This window comes from Plasmodium coatneyi, chromosome 8 (genome assembly GCF_001680005.1).
Source record: "Plasmodium coatneyi strain Hackeri chromosome 8, complete sequence".
In the NCBI taxonomy this organism is placed as follows: Eukaryota; Apicomplexa; class Aconoidasida; order Haemosporida; family Plasmodiidae; genus Plasmodium; species Plasmodium coatneyi.
This window is the reverse complement of record NC_033563.1, coordinates 1,009,122-1,032,789: the sequence shown is the minus strand read 5'-3', so window position 1 is coordinate 1,032,789 and position 23,668 is coordinate 1,009,122. Positions and strand designations below refer to the sequence as shown.

Sequence of the window (23,668 nt, the reverse complement as noted above, 5' to 3'; positions counted from 1 at the left end):
CACCTATATCCGGCGGGGTGGAAAGCAAAACGAGCACACAATTGGAAAGGAACATGCGCTTATAATCCTCCACCCCTAGTTGCATACATGTAACAAATGTGGAAAGAAAAAAAAAGAATAAAAAATAAATAAAAAAAAATAAAAATAGAATGAAATAATAAAATGGGGGGTAGGGGAAATTTGGTTATGCTCAGCATGCAGCCCCCCTTTTCGCGGTTGCTCGTGCGTGCAGAGATTAACCGGGGGAAACAAAAAAAAAAAAAAAAAAAAAAGCTACAATGGTATACAAGTCGTGACAAACCCGTTTGGTTATCTAGCCTTACTCTTCCACCCCGCAAAAGAAAAAATCAACGACTTATGAAGAAAAATGCGGCAAAGTGGTTATAGAAAAAAAGAAAAATCTTGGATGTAAAATACATCACCGCTGGAAAGAATACAAACCGAGTGAAGCTTCTGCAAAAATTACCCCAAGCAAATAGGCTCCCATTTAGGCGAAACGGAAATTAAAAAGAAGCAACAAACAGCGTTGTATAGTATCACGTCGCTTCTCGTCACATTGCATTGCGTCGCGGCAGAGCGAAGACGTGGGGAAGGTCTCATAACGGAAACGAGGCATTCCTCTTTGTACCAGTTGACAAAAACGGAAAATCGAAACTCTGGCAGGAGAGCAAGTTGGAAGTGGACTCAGCCCCACCCCCCCTTTTTTTTGTAATTCCTTCCAAACCGATTATACAAATGCGCAAATTCAGGACAGTTATTTTGTTCCTCGTTTTTTACCTTTCGTTTTATCTGACCCGTTCACACAATGGTACGTGTGCCACCAGGGAAGAGGAGGCCCCCACGAATTTGTACCAGCGTGGGGTCGTAGTTTGTCCCTCCAAACGTAGAGAGCGCCTTTGTAAATTTCCCTCCATGGAGGAAGAGTCCATGTTGATATCTGTCCCGCTTTCCTTCGATCGAGATATCCTTATGAGTTACTCCGTTCGCCTCAATGTGCACGCCTTCCTCGCAGAGACAAAACAGCTTCACCTTTTTTCTTGGCGATGCGTATAAATTATTCCTTTTTTTTTACCTCACCCACCCGTAGAAAACTTGGACGATATCGTAATTGTGGACAAGTCGGAGGAAGCCCTCCATGGAGAGGGGGACCAGATGAAAAGTGCTGGAGGTATGCACACTGAGAGGGGGAGTTCCTCCCTACGTGGGGAGCAAAGTTTATTCTGCTTGCCATGCTGGACCGTTCCGCGTGACACCTACATTTTGCATACATTTCTGACCCACTGTACATGCCACTTCCCCCCTTAGGCGCAGAGACAGACCCGGGGCAGTTTATACAGTCCTGGGCGGGTGACAACGAAAACCTGTTTTACTTCAAGATAGGTATTTTCGTGTGCCTATTAATAGTGGTCATCGTGAATGGAGTGGTGGGCCGAAAGACGAACAGAATGATCGCCCTGTACTGGCTGAGGACATGCAAAGATATCTTCCTTCAGAACTTTGCCAAGCTGGGAAATGACAAATCTTTTTTATTTGAAAAATCATATGACAAATTTGAGTTTTACTGCACAGGTAGAAAAAATTGCAACTACTATTTTGCTAATTTAAATTTATGCAAGAGGCAATGTTTGTGGAGGTATTTCATTTTCAGTCATTTTGTCAAGGAAAGGGACACCATGAGTGTAGCTATTCAGTTCGAAAAACTGGACAAGGGAGTTCTCTGTATATATAAGAAGCACCAGAAGAAGTACATCGATTGTCGCTTCCCCAGTTTGAATAAGTACACAAAATTATTGACCAAAAAGGAATTGAAAGCATGTTACGACATCAAGGGGGATTCCAATGAAATCATGGATCTGGTTTTAAGTGGAAAAATATTGAACTTTTTAAATACCTATGATAGGTACATAAATTATGTGTGTATCACGGACATTGCATTGTTTGACTCGGAGGACAGATTAAGTGGGGAGAAGGAAGAAAAAGGTGAGAAGCAGTCGAATGACCAGAAGGATCAACGTAGCAACAAAGGAGGGAAACATAAGTTCTGCTTCTTGAACTTTGTTATCCCTAAAGACCCGGAAGAACTACGCACGTTGGTAAATTTTTCAATCTACATGATCGACGCTTGCTACTGTATTGAGTTATCAGAAAAGGTTAGGGATCACGTGAGGAAGCTTCGAAGCATTGTGGAGAAGGAAGACCAGAAGAGAAAACAACAACTGAAAGAATTGCAGGAACGGAGAAAAGCCCAAAAATTGCAAGAGGAGAAGGAAAAAATTGAAAAGATGTCTGCCGAGCAGCAGAGGAAGTACGAGGAAAAGAAGCAGAAGAAGAGTTTGAAGAAAATGAAAAAAATTAAAATTATAAAGATGTGATTTTTTTTTGTCTACACTGGTTCATTCAGCATAATTTGGTGCCACGTAATTTGGTGTATCTTATCTTAAGTTGTCACTTTTTTGCCTTTTATTTGCCCATTTTTGCCCTTTTTTCGCCTTTTTTTTCTGTCCCTGCTTCTTTTCCATTTGTTTGTTTTGTCCCCCTCTGTGTGTGCGCATGGCGGAAAAAGAACCTGCGCCCGCCGACCCCAACGGTGCGTAGACATTTCGTTTTTCCTACCCACGCCGCAGCGAGGACAACTGAACGTGTCATCACTCGCGAGTTTGTAACAACGTGATGCGTTTTATTATTTAAGTTTTTTCCTTTTCAAATTTGGTGACCTCCGTTCGGAGCGTTGCGAAGAGGTGAACAAAAAAAAGTTAATTCCGCAACGGTGGGAGGGCATTGCAGTGGGCAATGGCGACGTAGGCAACGTGAGGCCGAACCGGATCTTATGAGGCCGCCTCCTACACGTGACGCACATTTACCAGGTGGGATAAACCCTCCACCGGAAGCAGCCCCACCTACGTATTGGAGACGCATGATTGGTCAACGTACTTTACGATTTCGATAAAGGTCTCGTCCAGTGAAGCCTTTCCTATGAGGAATCCATCAACGGGTGTTTTTTCCACGTAGTCCTGCGGGAGAGGAGCATGAGTGGGATGAACAAATGGGAAGGGCAACACAACACAAATGAGATGGACAAACGGGAAAGGCAACACGAGTTGGATAAACAAACGGGAGGAGACAAACCTTCATGTTGTGCCTGGTCACCGATCCACCGTAAAGTATTTTCACTGCGTTGCTTGTTTGCGTGTCCACCTCTTCAGCTATGTTTCGCTTGATGTCTGCGCGGGGGGAAAGCAAAAAAGGAACGATAATATGGAGTGGGTACAAAATGAAGTGTACACGTGGATATTCGTTATGAAAGTGATGCAGAAAAAAAACATTATTTGGGACCCCCTCTTCAAATACATTCTGCCTCCGTTCCCAATTGGCTCCCTTCCTTTATGTCTTTTTTTTTTTTTTTTTTTTGGTCTTCCCATCATTTTAACTCACCCCAGTAGCAGGTATTCAAAGTGTCAGGCGACACGTGATTGCCGGTGCCGATGGCGAAGCTGGGCTCCAGAGCTATGATAATGTTTTGCATGTCGTCCTTGGGAATTGCCTGCTTGATGAGCTGCACGTGGGGAAGTGGTAAAATGCGGGAGGTGAAGTGGATGATGGAATATGAATAAATGGAACGAGCGTAAAAATGGGGGGAACAAATCAATAGGGGTAGTGGTGGGGAGAGATAACCCAGGCGAGGCGGACCACGCATATTCGTCTTTTTCCCCCCCTTATGATGGCCTTACCGAAAGCAATTTCCTTGTCTTGGATGACGTGAATGGGCCGTTCTCATTATGATAATCATCCCCGATGCAAAGGATAACTTTCAGCTTGGATTGCAGAGCATTCTGTACCTTCTGTGCTGTCTGTTCGAGTGTCTCCCCATTGTTGTAAAACCCTCTACGCCTTTCACTATGTCCAATTATGGTGTACTTATTCCCAAACTGCTTTAATAAAGTGGCTGTGGTTTCTCCGGTGAAGGCTCCGAATCCGCTTGCCAAGCTGACGTCTTGTGCGCAGGCAAAGATCTTCGAGTTATTCTTTTCAATTTTTTCCAGCAGATATGGCATGAACAATATGTTAGGAGATAAAACAAGGTCGATGTTATTAGAATATTTTATTTTTGTAAACGTGTCGATAAGCCTGTATGCTTCTGTCTTTGTGAGGTAGCACTTCCAGTTTCCGATGATGATTTTCTTCCCCCTCGCTTCGCCATTCCGCGGTTTAGGGCACGGATCACGCAGCGAATTACTCTCCGAAGAAGGGCGCCAGCTGTCCTGCAAACTACCCTGAGAACTGCCCTGCGAATAACTCACCGGTCCCTCCTTCGCGCCCACGTCGTTGTCATTGGGTGAGCAATTTTCCACCCCCTTATTTGGGTATTCACATTGAGAATCCAATTTTTTTATCCTGTAGGTACTGGTCCTTTGGGTTCGTCCCTTGCTTCCTTTTAGGAGGGGCCTTGAGCGAAGATAGAAGGAACGCACCTCCTTAGCTTTGAGTTGGCCCATGGATAAACCATCCGACAGACAGTTACTAATGCGCAAGCATTCTGTGCCTACCCAGTAGATGCATAGAGCCCGCAAAAGTAGCTTTCTCATGTTAGGCTCACACGCGAAAGTAAAAGGAGAGAAATACAGCGGAATGGTAATAGAATAACAAACACATACGGGGAAGGAAAAAAACAACAGAAACAAAAAACATTAGGGGAGGTCTGCTCATCTTCGCACTGAAGGAGTCAACTAGTGAAAGTTCTTTCTAAGAAGCATGCAACATACGCGTTATGTAGATGTAAGGATGTGCGTATCTGCATGGCACAATGCTTAACGGGGGGTCTGCCATTATCATTTTCTACTTTCACACTTCAGTAAACAGTGGGCGAACTAGCTAACCTCCTGGCCATGCACGATGGATAGCCAACAGAGGAACATCAGAATTGTAGGAAGTGCACTAGCCAAATGCATGCTAAACGGATAAGAGGGAAAAAACACGGCTGTTGGACCCGCACCTCTACGGCAGCTAAAATGTCGGGACGAAATTAAAAAATATATATATAACAACATGGCAGCCAAGTATGGCACATTTCTTTTTTTTTTTCGTATCGGTTCCCCTAATGGAACTCCTCCCTTACACGCGGGAAAAGAGGCTCCCCCAAAATATTGCCGCGCTGCGCTAGGAAAAACAGGGAACACTTCAAAGTGTGAAAAGAAGTCCTTCAAAATATATTTTCCCTTCCGTTTTGCATCCTTTTTTTGTTGAGGTTCCTTTTCATTTGGAAGGAATATATTCTCTCATTTGGGAGTGGAACCCCGCGTTTCAAGCGCCCGTGTTTTTCTGCACTTTCGCAAAAAAGGATTGTTCACGTGTGTTGCGGGGGTATGCTATTCTTTGGTAAAAGCTCGCACACAGTAGTGCTCCCCTTGTAAAGGGAGGGAAACACTCACAAGGTTGGTTCATTAGTGGGTACTTCCTCCAACGGGGTTTAACCAACTGTACCCCCCCTAAGGGATGCACATCAGCGCTGACTTGACGGAAAAAAAAGTGGCTATTTATAAACGCGCTTCATGAGAGAAACAATTCCCACACACACACACACCTGTGGCGGTATGCTGTGAAGTGGCTAGCGCTGTTTTAGGGAAAAAAAACCCATAAAAAGGGGGACCCTCAAATTGGGCCTACTCCAGAAAAACCCGGGTACTCTCTTTCTTCCCTCCTTCCTCTGTCCCTCCCGCCTAATACGTAACACACCCAATGCAGCACTACAACCGCACGAAAATTGTGATCCGCGTGTTGGGGGCTGGACAAACGGTAGGCCGTTCCTGCGTAATCGTGGAGCTGGAGAACCGGCGAGTGATGTTCGACTGCGGTTCACACCTCGGGTATAAGGACGAAAGGAAGTATCCCAATTTCAACATACTGGTGAACAATGACAGCTCTGAAATGGAAAGAGAAAAGGGGATGGGCGAAGGGAATATGTATGAACACCATCTGAACACGGAGGTGAATATAACTATAGTGAATAGCAGCATCTCGGAAAAGGAAAAGTTAATACAAAAATTGAGTAGAATAAATGAAATAATTGACTGTGTAATAATAAGTCATTTTCACATGGATCACATAGGAGCATTGCCCTTCTTCACAGAAATATTAAAATATAGGGGCACCATAATAATGAGCTATCCAACGAAGGCACTGAGTCCAATATTATTACTGGATGGATGTCGAGTAGCAGACTTAAAATGGGAAAAAAAAAACTTTGAGAGGCAAATCAAACTGTTAAACGAAAAATCGGATGAACTCCTAAATTACAACATTAGTAGCTTGAAGAAGGACCCATGGAATATTAGTGAAGAGCATATTTATTCCTGCATAGGTAAAGTCGTAGGGTTACAAATAAATGAGACATACGAAATGGGAAATATGTCTATCACTCCGTACTATGCGGGCCATGTGCTAGGTGCATGTATATTCAAAATAGAGGTCAACAACTTTAGCGTTATTTATACAGGGGATTATAACACCGTTCCAGATAAGCATCTTGGGAGCACTAAAATTCCTTCGCTTAATCCGGAGATTTTCATTTCTGAGTCTACGTATGCCACCTATGTCAGACCAACGAGAAAGGCATCTGAATTGGACCTGTGTAACTTAGTACATGAATGTGTGCACAAAGGAGGGAAGGTACTCATCCCCGTCTTTGCCATCGGAAGAGCACAAGAATTGTCTATTCTGTTAGACTCCTACTGGAGAAAAATGAAAATAAATTACCCTATCTATTTTGGGTGTGGATTAACAGAAAATGCAAATAAGTATTATCGGATTTATTCCTCCTGGGTGAATAGTAGTTGTATTTCTACGGATAAAAAGAACCTCTTCGACTTTGCTAATATTTCCCCATTTGTGAACAACTACTTGGGTGAGAATCGGCCGATGGTTCTGTTTGCCACTCCGGGGATGCTACACACTGGGTTATCTCTAAAGGCTTTTAAAGCATGGGCAGGGTCAAGTAATAATTTAATTGTCCTTCCAGGGTACTGTGTTCAAGGTACTGTGGGTCACAAGTTAATTATGGGGGAAAGGAAAATATCGTTTGATGGAAGCACCTATTTGAATGTTGCCTGCAGAATAATTTACCTTTCCTTTTCTGCACACGCCGATTCCAATGGTATTCAACAACTCATAAGACACGTGCTCCCGCAAAATGTCCTTTTTGTTCATGGAGAAAAAAACGGCATGGAAAAATTATCCAAGCATATATCTTCTCACTATTTAATTAACTCCTTGTGTCCATCCATGGGTCAGCATTGCGAGTTCAATTTTTCCAAGGGTAATATGAAACACGTCTATGTACAGGATTCTCTCTATGCCGATATTCTTCGTAACTTAAATGAGCAAAAGGAGAAGAAATCCCTTTTGTCTACCAACAAGGTGAGTGGTCTCTACCGGAGTGACACCACTAAACTGGCATCCCGGGATCGAAACTACACCGTTTCTTTCTCAGCTTATGTTGTGTACTTTACCATTCGTGAGAAGCCCTACCTTTTGTTCCTCCCCAGACGGGAGCTCCTGCGAGTGCTGCGGGGGAGGTATTTCCCCGTCACGATTAACCGCGGGGAGAGGTGCTTCACCTCGGATAGCCTCTTCGGTATGGGCAACACTGAACCTGGCCATAATGTGCTCATCGGGGGGGTTGGCTTTCCGCGAGGTGACCTGAACAGTGAGGACACCCTGATCAATGAGTACGAGGAGGGAATACCCCCCGTTGGCCCTATCACTCAACTAGGCAAAAGGAAGTACGAAGAAATGTCACAAAAGGGGGACGCTCCAGAGGAAGCAGAAGAGTGTAGTTCACCCCAAGGAAGCCCCCTCACATGTGTAAGTAAAAAGCTCGCAAAGGTGTACACCGACTGGATGAACCCTGCGGGGGAAAGTTCATGCGGGCCACAGGTAGAAGGACAAGGATGTCCAGAAACCGGAGAAGGTCTTTTTCAGCACGACGGGGAGGAAGAGCAGCAGGAGGGTGGGCCTCTTAACCTCTCAAAAGGTGCATCAATTGACGCTTCCACCGCGTGCGTCGACGCGAAGCAGAAGAGTCAGCAAAGCACCTCCAGAGGTACGCGCAACTACGTTAAGGATGAAGACCAAGTAACCATGCCACTAATCAACCTGCGATTCAGGGAAAACATCACCATAAGCTACCACAGATTTTACAATTTTGTAATTTCCTTTTTCAAAGAAATTGTGGACACGAAGAATAGGAACAGCATCCGTTTCTTAGGCGAAGAGGTAATTATAAAAAATGTGAAGGAGGGTGATGGGTATGTTTTCCTCCTGTCGTTTCTGTCTCTACGGGCCATTCACGATGGAGGGAATAACCTGCTCGTCCAATGGTCCTACGTGGACGATGCGCCCGAGTCGGCCATCCAGAAGTTCATAAGCGCCATTAGGGAGTACGCCGCGGAGGGGGGAATAGAACCCTCGTAACTGGAAGGGGAAAGAAATGTGTATTGAAGGAAGGGGTAAGCATTTTTCCTATATTATCCGACCAGTTGGCTTTAAACAAGGGGGGGAATAAAAATCGAGCAGTCCATATTTTTTTCCCATCCGAATGATAGTTCATCAACCAGCTCATTATTGTATTTGCCTGTTAGTCCGCTTTGCGCCTTAGTTGGGTTGGTCCCCATTGGTGAGGTGCCCCTATTTGAGATGCCCATTTGGCTTTTTTTTTTTTTTTTTTTTTGTTTATGTCTGAGTTCCGTTTGCGCTTCCTTTGCGTTTTTTTCAACACTTCGAAAATGATCGCCTGTGGAGGCATCGTTAAAAATAAATTTCTTACACCTGGGGGTGGGGAGAAGCCGATGGAAAGGCAGCACCTCCCAAATGGAAGAAACAAAAAAAAGTGAAAATGGACATAAAAACTTGCGTGGGGGAGTGTGATAGTGTGACATATGGGGGTGCTTCCACAACTAGGGGGATGGCTTCAAAATGGACAGCATGGCCAGAGCCCTAATGATGGGCAAGTGCTCCGGCGTCCGCTCCTCCTGCAAAAAGGCGCACAACTGCTTGCTGATGGAAGAGCAAAGCGCTTCCAGTTTCGTGCAGATGGACAGCAACTGAATGAAATAGGTTTCCTCCATGTGATCCTGCAGGGAGGAGTGGGGTTCCTCTTCTCCTTCACCTTCCACTTTTACATTCATATTTTGTGCGTCCCCTGTTGTTTGAGCTTCCCTCTTCATACTTTTGAAGGTGACCCGATGCAGCTTCTTACAATCCAATGAGAGCGAAACGAATTTGATAACTGACAGTGCGCATATTAAAGCGGACTCGAAAAAATCAGACAAGTGGACAACTTTGATTTCCTTGGACAGAACAAACTCAGGGGGGTCTTCCTTCAGAAACTTCAACATTTCAATCCACTGCAACAGACTTGTCTCCAACTTTAAGTTCAGAACTGTTTTAAAATTGTCTACGAAATTGTACTTTTCGTTGAGCAACTTTATTTTGGCAAATTTTCGCCTTAGGAATTTCTTCGCGTTTCGGTCACCTGGTGTGTAGTTGAGCAGTTCGGAGGTGGGTGCAACATCTTTTACTGAGGCGTCCGAACACTGTGTATCCGCACCTGCAGCTTTTCCCAATGCCGCATCCCAGTATAGCTCCTCCCCCTCGTCGCTGCTCGAAACAAAATTCGCGTAGTTCTCATTGGACAAACCCTCCCCCGGGTCGAACGAGCGGCTTCTCTTATATTCCAGGGAGGGGAACTCCCTTTGGAGTGGGGTGTCGTGCCCGTCTTCCAGAGGCGCTTCCCAGTTAAGCTCTTCCCTTTGTCTGTCATCACAAGTTGGCTCTCCGTTTGGTCCGATCGAAGAATGGTCCTTCTTATCTTCTTGGGTTGATAGGTTATTCCTGCTGATAACCCTATCTTGGGGGGAAGAGCCCTCTTTTGGTTTTTCTCCCTTACGCATGTCCGCATCTTCCGCTTCGCTGGAGCAATTCTCATTTGGGGGAACACAATCACCTGTCTTAATCGTATGAATGGGCTGATGCGTTGAAACGGCTCGGTTGTAATTGTGAGGGTCTCTTTTGGCACCCCCATTTATTGATTCCTTCCCCCGGTGGCTATATGCCGCCTCGACGCTACCATTAACATTAAGGCTGTTAAAAAAGGCGCCGTCGTAAGAATAGTTGAAGGTCCCCGAAAGGGTGCTCAATATGGAGTCCGTCAAAACGGAGGTGATACTTTTTTGCATAGAATCTTCCGTACTAACATCCTTTTGTTTTTTCATTTTGTCCTTTCTTCTTTCACGTTTCTCTATTTTCTCTCTTCTCTTCCGCGTGTGCATATAATTTCTTAAGTCCCCAAAGAGCACATGCTCTGCTCTCGACTTGGTGCTTTTCACTTCATACTCACTTATCATCTTTTCAATGTCGTCGTTGATTGGGATGTTAGCATTCCATATGTTTGTCCCCAAATAAATTCTGCTGCTCAGGAGGATAATATAAGCTCTGTAGACGCTGTTGATGCTGTTTAGGTTCATCCTCAGGTGGGTGAAAAATATTTGTTGCAATCTGTCACTTTCACTTTTTACGTTCAGCAAGCTGTTATTGTCTTCTTCGTTTGAGTCCAAGTCGGCTTCGTACAAGTAGCTATTCAACTCGGTGAACAGATTCCTCTTGAGAGACACCTTCGTGTCGGTGCATATAATAAGGGGGATGCAAATTTCCACAAGAAGTTTGTAATAGTACACGTTGATCTTTTCCTTCTTCATCTCAGAAGAACTGTACGCTTGGCTCATGTCGATCTCTTCATCCGATTTGTTGGCGGCACTGTTGGCTGATTGTCTTTTGTTCTTCTTCCCCCCTTTGTGTCGCTCGCCAGTGGTGTCCCTCATATGCGGGGTTACTTTTTCTGGATGCGCTTTCTCTACATCGTTAATATGGCCACCCGTAGATTTATCTGCAGGCACGCCGCTTAACGTACCTATGCTTATTTCCCCCGTTGAGCCTCTTTTCTCATCCCAAGTGCACCCCTTGGAGAAGTAATCGTAGTCCGCCCCCTCATCAACACCCTCTCCTTTGGAATTCTCCCTCTGTATGTTAATGCGACTGATCCTGTCCACTTCGGACTTGCTGTGGAGAAATAATTTGCGGTCAAAATATAACAACGTGTCATTCACGTGGTGAGAGAACTTCCACCTGAGGAGCTCCTTCAGAGCTGCCCACACGTTGGCCGAGACGTTTTTCCTTTTGTCCATCAGATGGATTATCAGGTAGGTGGCGATTTCGTACAGGTGCTTCTTTGGAAAACTCGCTGTTTGGGTGGTTGTCCAGGACAACTCTTTTTTATGAGTGTTTTCTCCTTGAGTGTGTGACCCAGACCTCCCCTTGTGTAACCTCTCCCAACGAAGGGTCCTAAAAATCTCACGTAGAATACCGCACATGAGTATCTTCTCCGTCGCCTCACTGCTATTCAAGTAGGGAAGAACAACTGAGGGGGTGGTTAAAATGTTGACATAGGAAGCACACAGCGTAGACGGCCATTCCTCACGAGCATACTTGCATGCCTCTTTGAAGGCCTTCAACGTCACCTTAACAATGTTTCGGTCACTACTGTCTAGGTTTACTAAAAGAGCGTTAAGTATGTTTATGGAGTATTCCTCTTTGATTAGCAGGGGGATGGGTTCTGAACCCATTTCGAATTGGTACTTCCTGATAGCTTTAAAAATAATGAACAAGTTGGTGAAACATAGATGTAGGTACTTGGTGACGATGTCGTTCTTGTGTGCACAGTTGACATGGTAAAGAATGTTAATTATAGGATCTATTAATTTCAAGTTTTCTGGTTCTATGCGCATGCACAGAAGAAGCTGCGAAAGAGTGACTAGCGAGATAATTACGTAATTCAGGTTTTTGCTTTTGAGGAAGATCTCCAAGAAATTGAACACTTTCCGGTAGTAGCCATGTTCGCAGGGGGTATCGGTCACGCCGCTCTTCCTGGTTGTGCTTCCTCTCGCGCTTCTTCCCCCGAGGTTGCTCAAAAAAATGTGGACCAACTCGATTAGCCCGTTCTCGAAAGAGTGCTTGTAGTATAGGAGCTTCTCCACCTTGCCCTCCTCGATGCACTTTAGGATCTTCTTCCTTTTATTTAGCTTTAGCAGCTCCTTCAGAATTCTCAAACAGTTCAGCGTGTTATTCACGCTTATGCTGCAGGTGTAATTTTGGTAAATTTTTCTGTTGAACTCTCTTCTGGAGACCTTCTTCACGTCCCTACTGCGAAGTATGCTGTTCCTTCTAACAAAAAATGGGGACCCGTTGATCATCTTTTCAAAGGTGTCGTCGCTGTCTGCGCGTCGGGGAGCGGCGTCCTGGCTATTTCCTTCGTGGGGGCTCCTTCTCTGGGTGGGTACTCCTTTCGCGTCGCTTTTTCCCTGAACTCCCGTCCTTTCCTGGAATATCTCATCAACTGCCGCACTTGGATCCTCTCTCTGGTCAGTTTCATGTAGCTGCTCCGTCAGATCCGCTGCATCAACCCCCGTTGTCTCTTCTGTCTTTTTCGCTTGGCCTCGATCGGTAGGGTGTTCTCCCGGTTGCGCTTCCTCTTCCAAAGGTTCCTGCCTATCGAGTAATCGACTTGGGGGCAATGTTTTATCTCCCCTTCCCGAGCTCTCATTTGCAGATATCGCATTAGTAGGGCCCGCCACAACCCCACTCATATGACCCAGCTGCTTCACTCCAAGGACATAAAACATAATTATGAATAGCTCGATAAAGTACCTCCTTGTGTAGTCCCTTATGTAGCCATTTCTAAACTTGAGGAAGTGGAAGACCAACGAAAGGATGTTGCTCAGATTCTTTGTCAGCTTAAGTGTGTCTAGGCTGTTCATCAGATAAAACAAATAATCCATCGTTTTATTTAGCAATGTCTCGTTGTTACAAATCATGTAGATAAAGTACACGTGCTCGTAACTGTACTTGGACTGGAGTGTGCATAGTTTGTTCACCACTACGTAGGGGTGTTTTCTGCACAGCAGTAGGATTATGCGTAGGGCTCTCTCCAGGATGTTTAGGTCGTTACTTCGGTTATCATGTTTGTTGTTGCTTCTGTCCTTACTTGGGCCATTAATCTTCTCCTCCGCCTTGCACATATTTCGATATGCCTCTAGCGTGCTGTTCGGGTCGTCCATCCCCCGGGGGGGCTCCGCCTTGCTGAAGGACCCACTCGGGAGGCTCTGCCCTGGCCTATTCAAAACATTCATCTTCGTGTAGTAGTGCACCTCATTAAGAACCCTATTCATAATTATATCTATGTCCTCATGGCTGATCCTTTCTGTCCACGTGTGGTACATGAGAAGATTTAGTCCACTCATGGCCACCTGCCTGTTCTTGTTATGAATACAACTAATGAGGGAGTTCACATAGGACTTCTTCTCATCGCTGGAGAGCACCTCGCTAATCACATCACTAATAACTTTGTACAAGTTGATTTCTTCCCTTGTGCTGTTCATAATCTGGCTCAGTCTTTTAATAAAACGGGTCTGGTAAATTCCCGAGTTGATTTCCCTTATCCTGGCTCCCACCTTGACGCGCAATTTGTGGTGCAATTCTACAGTGCACATGTTGTTCCTGATATTTTTGTAACTCATCCGTGGGGTGACTGGGGGGCCACGCCTACGATGGTGACGTCCGCGGGGATGATGTTCACGGAGATCATAACCATTTAGATCCTCCTTCTTAACTTTTGCCCCTTCGCAGGTTATTTCTCCTACTTCATCCTCCCTACCGCTGCCTCCCCCGTCGCTGCCGCATGTCTTTTCGTTTATTCCCTCTCCCTCATCTCCAAACGTTTCTTCGGTCGGGTGTTCATCGCAATTTGCAGCGCAGCTGTTAGGCTGGTTGGTGGGGTCCTCTTCCAGCGTGTTGCTAATTTCCCCACCAAGTTTCCTCTCCCAGCTGTTGTCTTCGTCCCTGTTGGATTGCCCCTTCAAGTTGGCCCTTTCCCTTTGCATCCTCCTCTTCCCCTTTCTCCCTCTCGCGCGATTCTCCATCGGTCTGGACAGAGCATCCAAAATAACTTCTATTCGATTGAAAAAAAAGTGAACGAAGTGGGATCTCGACAGCATTCTGCCCCTTTGCAACTTGGCGAGCAGCGCACAGACGGAGCACACGCTCAAGTAGCTAATGATTCTTTCGGGGTCTTTAACGTAAGGGATGAGCAGCCCTATGCACTCGCATATGTAATTGCGTTCGCTCTTCGATTCGTTCCCTGATTCACTCTTTTCTTCTTGAGGGGATCCCCCTTCATCCATACTTGGTACATGGTCGACGGCTCCCCCTGGTAGACTTTTCCCTCGCGTCTTTCCTTTTGATGGATCCACACATGGAGGACTGTCACCATCAGAGGGGTCATACATAATGCTGGAATCGGACCCTTTGTCGCTACCCGTGTGGTCGTTTAATTTTCCTGCCTCACCGCCTTCGTTATTTACCGGTGTCCCTCCCCTGTCCAGGTGATTTCCGCCTACTCCTTCATTTGTTGTTTTTTCTATCGATTTACCCCCTTCGTTTCTGACGCTGTCAAGGTAGTGTTCGCTTGAGTCTTTCTGTTCATCTGTCTTGCCTCGACCGGTACTGCTCCCTCCATCTCCACTTTTTTCTCTGTCCCTATCGCTCTGGCCGTTGCCCTCATCATTCGCATCGAAAATATTTCCATAAGATATGTTCCCACTGGAGGAAAAAATCAAATTGAAATACTTCTCAATGTTTGAGGAGTTATATGATGAGGGATTCTTCCCATCGTGGTCGTCTATATTTTTTCTCTCTGCAATATGCATTGCTTCGACCTCATTTTCTTTTCCTTTGGACTTGTCCCTTTCTATTGCATCTACATGGTGGTGCTTTTTTTCACTTGGCCTACATGCATTCAGGTGGTCCGTTTGAACAGCCTCAGCGCGAGGCACCATCCTACTCTTCCCTTTGGGACTCCCCACCCTGGCAGCATTAATAACTATCTGAGATAAGATCCGGCATGATAGGAACTTAACTTCTGCTATGTTTGTCGCCACGCAGGTGTCGTGTAGGTACTTAATTATCTTAAACTGCATGGCGAAGCAATTCATATGTAGGGAGGCTTTGACGATGATGGACGTGATGAGGTTCAGGCAGGACAAGGCAGAGCCTTCGTACATCCTTAGGTTGGAGAACGTTTTGTTGTCGCGTCGGTTCGCTTGGAGCAGAACATTTGTTTGCCCTTCATTGTGTCCCTTTTCTTTCTTCTTCCTTTTGTTTTTTTTTTTCTTTTTTTCCTTCGTCAACCCGGTGAAAAGTTTGCCTGCTACGATTCTCTTACAACCCGCGTCTTCATCCGCGCCACTTTGACTCTTTTCCTCTCCGGTGAGCTTGTTGTCCTGATCTGTCCCATTCCTATGGTGCGTAGCTTCTTGATGTTTTTTCTCCTTCGACACCTTCCCCTTGGGTATGTTTTTTCTTCTCTTTCCCTTTGAAATGTTGGAATTCCTATTTTTGTTCTTTTCCCTGAGTTGGTCACTCCGCATATGATAGATGTCCAACTTGACGGGTGAGTCTTTCACAGCCATGTCTTCGTTCCTCACCAATACATCTGCGTCCCCATGGGGAAACCCACGTTGGTGGTGCCACTTTCGATAGATCTGCTTCCTCTCGTTTAACACAACTTTCAAGAGCAACCTTGTTAAGACATCAACAATGATAAATACTGACTGGAACTGCATGGGTTTTTGTACAAAAAGGCAGTAGTGTATGCTTTTCAGTGCGTTCTTCAAATTTGTGTAGGTATCACATAGTATGTCTAGATGAGGCTCACTGGAGGCTGAGTAACCTGGGGTTGTCTCACCCTGTCTGGACTCATTTTTTGCACCCCTTTCCTTCACCAGGTCGGAAAAATAATCATTATAAATTACTTTATCTGATGGTGTATGGGTTTCTTTGCACTCCCAGTCCATCATTTTCCCCCACTTGTCAATTTTGTCAATGATGAGTTGTTCTTTCTCCAGGTGCATCCGCTCAAAGTTGTTCTTCTTCGGTTCTTCATTTGATCCGTTCGTTTTTATATCCTCCCTAACTTGGTGCTCGCTCTTATTTGTAATTATACTCCTCGCTTGTTTAAAGTACAGGGCAAACTTTTCCACCCCGGTAAAGGTTATGTTACTGATGGGCAGCGTCTGGTCGTCAAAGTTGTCCAGGTAGTACAAAGCCCAGTGGATAATTATGTATTTGTATATGTACAGGCAGGAGTAAAACGGCACTTCATTCACATTTTCTTTCAAGTAATGATCACACACGTCTTGGATGGAGAACCTCTGGGTTGGTACGTCTACCGTATTTGTGACTGTGCTTGGGGGGGGACTTGCAAAATTTTCACCGACTAGATTAGCGGAGTTATCCCACTTCATCCTATGCATATTTGATGCCTCCCCACCAGATACCCTAATGCACTTTAGCTTCTTCGATACCATTCTCACCGCTCTGATCAGGTTCGCCTGTAGAGCCGTTTCCTTTTCCTCGTAGAGGGAGCAGATAATTGGGTCGACTAAAAGCTGGAATACAAGTAGGTTGATTTTTTCATTCGGAAGGCGCTTCCACAGGTTTGCTAAGTCCCTAGCGCGGTTCGCCGAGTTGGTGGAACTGGAAATCGCGTTGGTGTCCGCGTTGGTGTTCGCGCTGGTGGTAGGTGCCCCCCCCACGGTCGGCACGTTACCATCCATGTTGGGAGATAATTCATACTGGGAAGACAACCCACCTTCCTTTTTTTTGAACCCAGAGAGAATGTTCCTCCTAACGAGCGCATTCATATTTATCTCATCCTTGTATTGCTCATCCACGTACCTCTTCTTGTTGGAGAGCACCTCCCTCACAATATGTTCCTCATTCAAGACGGAGTCGTCTTTCCCGTATATTGCATTGCCCAAAGCGATGCTATACCTAACTAGAGGCACATACACATGTTTAATATAAATGACAAATATTTTTTCGTTCATGTAGACGTCTCGAAGTATGGAGAGGTCTTGAACCTTTGAGGAGGGAACCTTCTTCAGACACTTTCCCATGGTCAGTATCAATGTGCTTCTAATATTCTCTGCATTGATGACATTGCTTGATTTTCCAAAGATTGCAAAGGCGCTAGTTTTTTTGTTGGCTACATCTGAGTGGTATATATTGTTTAGTAGGAATAGAACCCGGAAGAGGTTGTTCTTGTTGAGTATGCTCTGTATGTAGTAGGCAGTCACATCCTGATGGAAGTGTTTGTTTATGGGGAAGCTTATGTCGTTTTGGAGGATATAAGATCCTTGTTTGTCTTCCAGTAGCTGGTAGGATTTCCTCACCACTTCGTTACTTTGATAAAGACGTTTTTTTAAATCATCTTGGTGGTTCACGTGTTGGGTAGTTGTCTTTATCCCGTTGTTTTGTACCCCATCGTGGGATGTCTCTCCTGCGGAAGGGTTCCTCTTTACATCAGTGTGTCCCTTTTCCCCTTTGCGATGGTGGTTTTCCCCCTCAGAGCACACTCCCAGCTGGAGCAATCTTGCTCTGTAAACAGCCTGGTATTCATTGAGGTAGTGTAGAAAACGTCCAACATTTTTCTCCCTAGACATATCAGTACTGTACTTATTAGATAACAACATGAAGTTGTTCAAGTCTAGTTGGTTCTCGGTGCTCCTCTTGGAGGACAAGCAGTCTGCTCTCATTAACTGAATGCACTCAATACAATTTTTCATATATGGAGTGGTACATTTCTCTCTGTATAAATTAAAAAAGTGGCTTCTATATATAGTGGAGAAATTCATGTAAAGCGTTAGAAACATATTTTCCTCCTCGTTAACAGGTACTTCTGCGTTGAGCTTAAAAAAAATGGTGATCATTTTGTTTGCATACTTCTCACTGAACTGCTTGATGATTACGCACAGTAGGTTGACAACACTTAGGTACATAAGTGTATTCTCAAATTCGTCTTTGCTTTTTACCAGCCTAACTAACTCGACCAGTGCGTAAAAGAAGGTGGTCACGTAACTGTGGTAGTTGTATATCCTGTCTATCTCCACTTTGACGTAGCTACTGAATAACGTCTGCATAAGTCGTAGAATTCGAGTGAAGCGGCAGCTCATGGACTCCATGGCGGCGTCGAATGTGGTTTCCTCGTCGTTCGCGTTGGCGCTCGTGCCCATCAGTCCCCCCATGTCAAGGCTGAACGGGGCACTCACGTTGGCCGATGTCGCACTGGGGGATATCACATTGGCGTCCATCTCGTTCATGCCGTTCTCGTCGAGACGAGGCATAAGCACACCCAAATCCACGTTAAAGTAGTGCCTGGCAATGGCGCGGATTTTTCGCCGCCAAGTCTTTCGGCGTCCCCTGCAGTTGATCTTCAAAGAGACGTTCAACACTCTCTTGCTAATCCGTTTGGCTATCTCCCTGTAGGTCATTTTAATTAAAGAGCGGTAGTATCTCACCGACTTCGAAGCTTCAACATGCATTAGAGACCTTTTTTTTTCCCCTTTGTTAAGTGCAATTATACGTTTGACGATTTTCCTGCTGGATAGACTATCCCCAGTGAGAGGAGCGGTCACCCCCTTGTGATCCACAACCTGATTTCTTACACTCAAAAAACTGAGGAGCAACTCAAAGTAGGTGAAGCTCTGCACAGAGGTGATGCTCTTCCCTTGAGTGAAGCTCCTCAAGATAGAAATGAGTTGCAGACTGAGGAAGGAAACAGCAAAATCGTAGTGGGTGCAGTACATAAACAGCACCGAAATAACATTGCTTATATTTGGCAACACCAAGTAATTATAATGTAGTCTGGCGTGAAGTCTCAAGTGTTTCTTCACCATGTGATTGTGTAGAAGTATACACATGATGTTTAGTGCCTTCAAAATGGGTACTACGATTCTGAAGCTTCTTTTTACATCTACCAATAATTCGAACAGCAGAGGGTACAACACTCTAGGAGAGTAGAAACAAAAATGTTTCTCAAACGCTAGGGAGATTAGCTCCTTTATGTAAGGAACTGAAGGGTACATGAAAATGAAAAAGTTCCAGTGTATATCAAAAAACATCCTGTTGTGATCAAATCCGTTTTTTAAAACTTCATTGGATCTGCTGTTTATGTCTATAATGGTTCCATTGTCGTCAACTGAGTATCCATATTTTTTATTTTGCTTTTTAAATTTTGATTCTTCGCTGAGGAGGATGTTAATTAGGAAGTGCATTATTTTGATTACGTGTCTGTTTGGGATGAGTAGCCACGTTTTTATTTCCTGGTCGTGGTGCCCCATGGTGTTTATGTGTTCTTCCGGTTGGTCGCCCTTGGGGGGAAGGGCTTCTCCACTTGGGGTGGCACCCTCCCTTGTGCTCTGTGCATTCTCACTTTTTCCACTTTTTCCGCTTGCACCTCTACCGTGAGTTCCTTCGGACGCCATATACAAGTCGCAAAGGGGGCTGCTAACCCGAGGGAGTAGCCCCAGAATGACACTCGGGTTAAATGAGAAGGAATCAAAATGATGATGGTACGACAAAATTAGGTCAATCTCTAAAAGCATATAAATGATACTTAAATCGTTGCTAAACCGATCGGATAAATTTGCCACCATTTGTATGATCAGTTCGACGTTACTCGTGTTAGTCCTACTGGTGTCGTTGATGAAGCTATTTAACCGTTTGAAGCAGTTCTTGTAAGCACCGCGTTTTGTCCTTATATTTTGATTGGAAAGGTGGACAATATTACCACTGCCTATATCCCCCGATATGAGCAGAAGGTACTGTCTCAACAGAGTCAGTGAAACCATAACTTCTACCTTTACGTTGGACTTCACCTTCTCCCTGATCAAACTAAACACCAAGTTGTTTGTGTAAGCACAAGTTATGAGGATGTTAAATAGCTCCATGGTTTCAATAAAAGTCGAAACGTACACATTGGAAGTTATGTAGTTCACAACACCCTTGGCGTTATTCATTGTGTAGTTTTGATTAATCAAGATAATTAGAATTGCATAGGCCACCTTCAGAATGTGGCTAGCGAAACCGACGATGAGGTGTATCTTCGTCAGACATTTTTGAAGAATGCTTCGGAAGCTATTAATTATATTGTACTGTGGCAACCCCTTCACATTGTTGTAGTTTATGTGCACCTGTAAGTCCTTATTGTAGACCCCTAAAATGTCACTTATAGCAGCGTTGTTAATGGTAGAGTGGAAGAAAACGAGGAAGTAATGAATATATACTTCGATCACCTGCTTCGTCATTTCGTCATTGCTTACATAGAGAACCAACTTTGATATGACGTAAAGGAGCTTGTTATAATTTTCGCTGCTTTGCTTCAAGGTGGGAAGTATTCTAAGATATAGGGATAACATTTTTGTGCACACGGCTTTAATTTCTTCCGTCTTTTTTCGTTCCTTCTCGCCTATACGCTGGTTGATAAAGGGGGAAGAGGAAAAGGAGGACGAGAAGGAGGGAGGAGATCCTTTATCGCGCAGGACATCAGCCCTGTCTTTGGGGCTCCCCTCACCTCCCTTTGGCGCCTGGCAGATCGTCTCTTCCCTCCAATTCTTAACCGTGTAATACTTTTCTGACCCTTCCGACCCGTTGCGAAAATTTTCGGAAGCATGCTCACTTGGTTTAACTTCTCTCTGGAAGGCCTTCACCAGGTCTTGTTTACCTTTGGACGCACCCCTGCTGGAGTCGGTCCTGCTATCACTGCCTCTCTCCTGGGAGCAATTCCCCCCAAGGGGGACATCCCATCCATCTCGCCCCAGTTCGCCATTGTGCGCGTCGTAGAATACATCACATAGGGATGCATTCTTCGATGTGTGTTCAGAGGAGTGGTCCATATATGACGTGAATTTATCTTTCCCTTCCCCCTCCCTAAGTTTGTGCAAGTTGGTCTGTCTAATATTGTCAGTAAAAATCCCCGGGTCGTTATTCTTCCCCAGGACGTTCGAATTTAGGGACGACTCCCTGGTATACGTTGTGCATGTGTCCTCACTGGTGTTTTCCAGAGACAAATGAATTATGTCGTTTTCAATGTATACATTAGTGTAGTGCTCATTTGGGATGATAAAGTTCTTCCTCTTATATTTCTTCTTCATGCTAATTATTGTATACAGAACTGAGGGGAACTGAATGTCTTGAAATATTTCGATCATAATTTTGTACGTCAGATCTGCATACCTGGTACTCTGGCCCAGAGAAAGGATCGCCTTGAAGAGTTCGTTCAGGACGTTTTTGGTGAGGTGCGGTACCTGCTTGAAGAGGTCAATGTAGAGCTCTAGGTAGGCGCACAGCTTGGGGTTACCCCTCCCGGCAAAGTCTTCACTCGGTTTGTCGTTCCTCACTTTGTCGTTCCTTACTTTGTCGTTCCTTACTTCGTCGTTGCACACTTTTTCGTCACACACTTTATCGTTGGTCGGTTTTACGTCCCCCTCGTGGGAGTCCCTCAGGGGGATGACGGCCTCCCCAACGCGCAGACATCCGTTGAGCTTCTCCACGAGCTCCTTCTTCAAATAAGCGTCCTCCCTCACGATGCACAGAATCAGCAGCTTGGTCATGATCCCGTGTCGTTCGTCTTCCCTCTTAATGAACAGAATTTCATTTAGAAGGAAGTCAATTATATTTCTGATGATGTTATTTATTTCGGAAGTTTCTTTGGCATTCTGTGTGTGACTACCTCCGCTGCAGTGGGGGGCATTCCTCTGCAGAGATGTGGACTGATTTGATTCCTGGGGGGGTTTTGTTTTGCCTATCATAGCTATTTTGTATTCCTCCTTTTTGAGGCATATGAGCTGGGCGATTTTATCCTCATGGAAGATGCTCCCCCCTTTTTTTTTTCTTCTTCTTATAATTCTCTCCATGGGTTTTCCATCAGTTACAAAATTCAGGCTCCCCTGTGGGGAAGAAGCGGTTCCACTGTTTGTTTGCTGGAGAGGTCCCCCCTCAGGGAGATCCTGAAACACAAAGCAATACTCATCGCCATCAAAGAAGGAGTACTTTAAAATGTTGTTAAAGATATGTACGTCCTTAAATTTGTGAGTCTTCCACTTTTGTGTGGTCGCCCTTTTCTCCTTTTCTGTTTCATTCCGTTTCGCCTCGTCCAAGTACTCATCAACAGTGTTGCTGAAGCGATTATAAATGCAATAGTGAACAAAGTCATGAACTAAACAGAGTAGCAACTTTTGATTTTCGTGACTGACTTTCTGAATTTGCAAAAAGGAAAACACGTAGTTGAGGATTTGTCCTTTGTGGTACAAGAGATATATTTTAAGCGTGTTGATAATTTCTCGGTTTTTTTTTTTTTCTTCGTCCAGACAGTTCAGCAATATGAAAACGATTTCCTCCAGGTCTACGTTTGTGATGTTTGCCCGTTTTTTCATCGTGTCGGGGGGTCCGTAGGGGAAAGGAACTAGTAGGGTGGTTAGGCGAAGGATTAAAAGGAGTGGCTTGCATCAACCATGCAAACCAAGATTCCCCAGTACGTTAACGGTTTAAAGGTTTCCACAAAGGTTTGTATATGTAGACCCATCCCTACACTTTTACAACTAGCGCGTGTGCACTTATGTGTACGCGCCTCCAGGAGAAATCTCAGCCTATGCCTTTGTTACAACTATCAAAGAAAGCAACAGCGGCAGGAGGAAAAAAAAAAAAAAAACTAAAATAGAGCACAAATGAGGAATGCGGAGGGGGACATCATTCTGTGTTCACAGCTGTTCAACATGTGTGTGCATTTGAACTGTGGGGTGGTGAGGAAAAAATGCCCAACGCTTTTTTCCAAGTTATTTGTAACTGTATGGGAACGTCGCAACCCCCCTCGAATGTTTGAGAATGCTATGTAGACCCTTCGCGGAAGGATTGGGCGACAATTGCTCATAGCGTGCAATGTGGGTTTCGTAATTAAACCCCACCTTGGGGAATAAAAACAAAAAAAAAGAAACAAGACACTTGAGTGAGTTTTCCGCCTAGGAATGACGCGGCAGCAGTGTGTACATAATTTCACATACGGGGGTGTAGGAGTTGATTCCTAAACAAATCCATTGGAGGGGAAAAATGTGGCCAAATGACGCAAAAAATTTTGCAGCAATTTTCGCAGCATTTTTCACCGCATGTTTCGCTACAATTTTCGCCGAAAATTTCCGCGTCATGCAGTGCAGACAAGTCGGCCGCCATGCCGTCGTCAATTTTTACAAAATTTATCTCATGTCAACATAGCGCAATTAAAAGGTGTCACCTCGATTTGTCCATTGGGTGGAGTGCGGCCATGAGATATCAATGATCCACGTGCGTATATTTTTTTTTGCACAGCATGTTGTCAAGGTGTTCGCGAGTAGTTGGCCAACGCTGTTCTTCCGCTGTGATGCTGCTTTGGGGGGGATTTACAAAGTGTGTCTCCCCCCCATTTTTCGAAAAAAAAAATAAAATAAAATAACAGTGCCATTTTTGTGGAGGCTCCAAAGAAACCCTGTTGAAAACTGGTATACCAAAATTACGCCAACAATTTGTCATCAAATTTGGGGCAGCCCGGGGAAGTGTTCGGACGCTGTACGAATGGTCACGCGAAGTTTGCCGCGGTTGCGCGTTTCTGAAGAAATGGGCGAACGAGCGAATAGGCGACGAATTGTCGCGCTCAAAAGGAGGGCTGTACGGGAGTTATTGTTGCTTCCGCAGAAGG

At 44.9% G+C, this 23,668-nt stretch overlaps 4 protein-coding genes across 4 annotated transcripts; 2 read left to right on the top strand and 2 right to left on the bottom strand.

The window, feature by feature from the left end:
* Positions 1 to 735: 735 nt before the first annotated feature.
* Positions 736 to 2,372, top strand: PCOAH_00021300 (Uncharacterized protein; the record flags this gene model as incomplete). The annotated part of the gene is made up of 3 exons (XM_020058937.1): positions 736 to 808; positions 1,088 to 1,168; positions 1,306 to 2,372. The coding sequence occupies 3 exons, from the start codon at positions 736 to 738 to the stop codon at positions 2,370 to 2,372; spliced, it is 1,221 nt and encodes a 406-aa protein (XP_019914695.1).
* A 525-nt stretch (positions 2,373 to 2,897) lies between these two features.
* On the bottom strand, positions 2,898 to 4,583 carry PCOAH_00021290 (Triosephosphate isomerase; the record flags this gene model as incomplete). The annotated part of the gene is made up of 4 exons (XM_020058936.1): positions 2,898 to 3,011; positions 3,127 to 3,221; positions 3,433 to 3,553; positions 3,729 to 4,583. The coding sequence occupies 4 exons, from the start codon at positions 4,581 to 4,583 to the stop codon at positions 2,898 to 2,900; spliced, it is 1,185 nt and encodes a 394-aa protein (XP_019914359.1).
* A 1,150-nt stretch (positions 4,584 to 5,733) lies between these two features.
* PCOAH_00021280 (RNA-metabolising metallo-beta-lactamase) lies at positions 5,734 to 8,466 on the top strand (the record flags this gene model as incomplete). The annotated part of the gene is made up of 1 exon (XM_020058935.1): positions 5,734 to 8,466. One exon carries the CDS (start codon positions 5,734 to 5,736, stop codon positions 8,464 to 8,466), a length of 2,733 nt encoding a protein of 910 aa, XP_019914473.1.
* A 482-nt stretch (positions 8,467 to 8,948) lies between these two features.
* PCOAH_00021270 (Uncharacterized protein) lies at positions 8,949 to 22,376 on the bottom strand (the record flags this gene model as incomplete). The annotated part of the gene is made up of 1 exon (XM_020058934.1): positions 8,949 to 22,376. One exon carries the CDS (start codon positions 22,374 to 22,376, stop codon positions 8,949 to 8,951), a length of 13,428 nt encoding a protein of 4,475 aa, XP_019914590.1.
* Between the last annotated feature and the right edge of the window lie 1,292 nt (positions 22,377 to 23,668).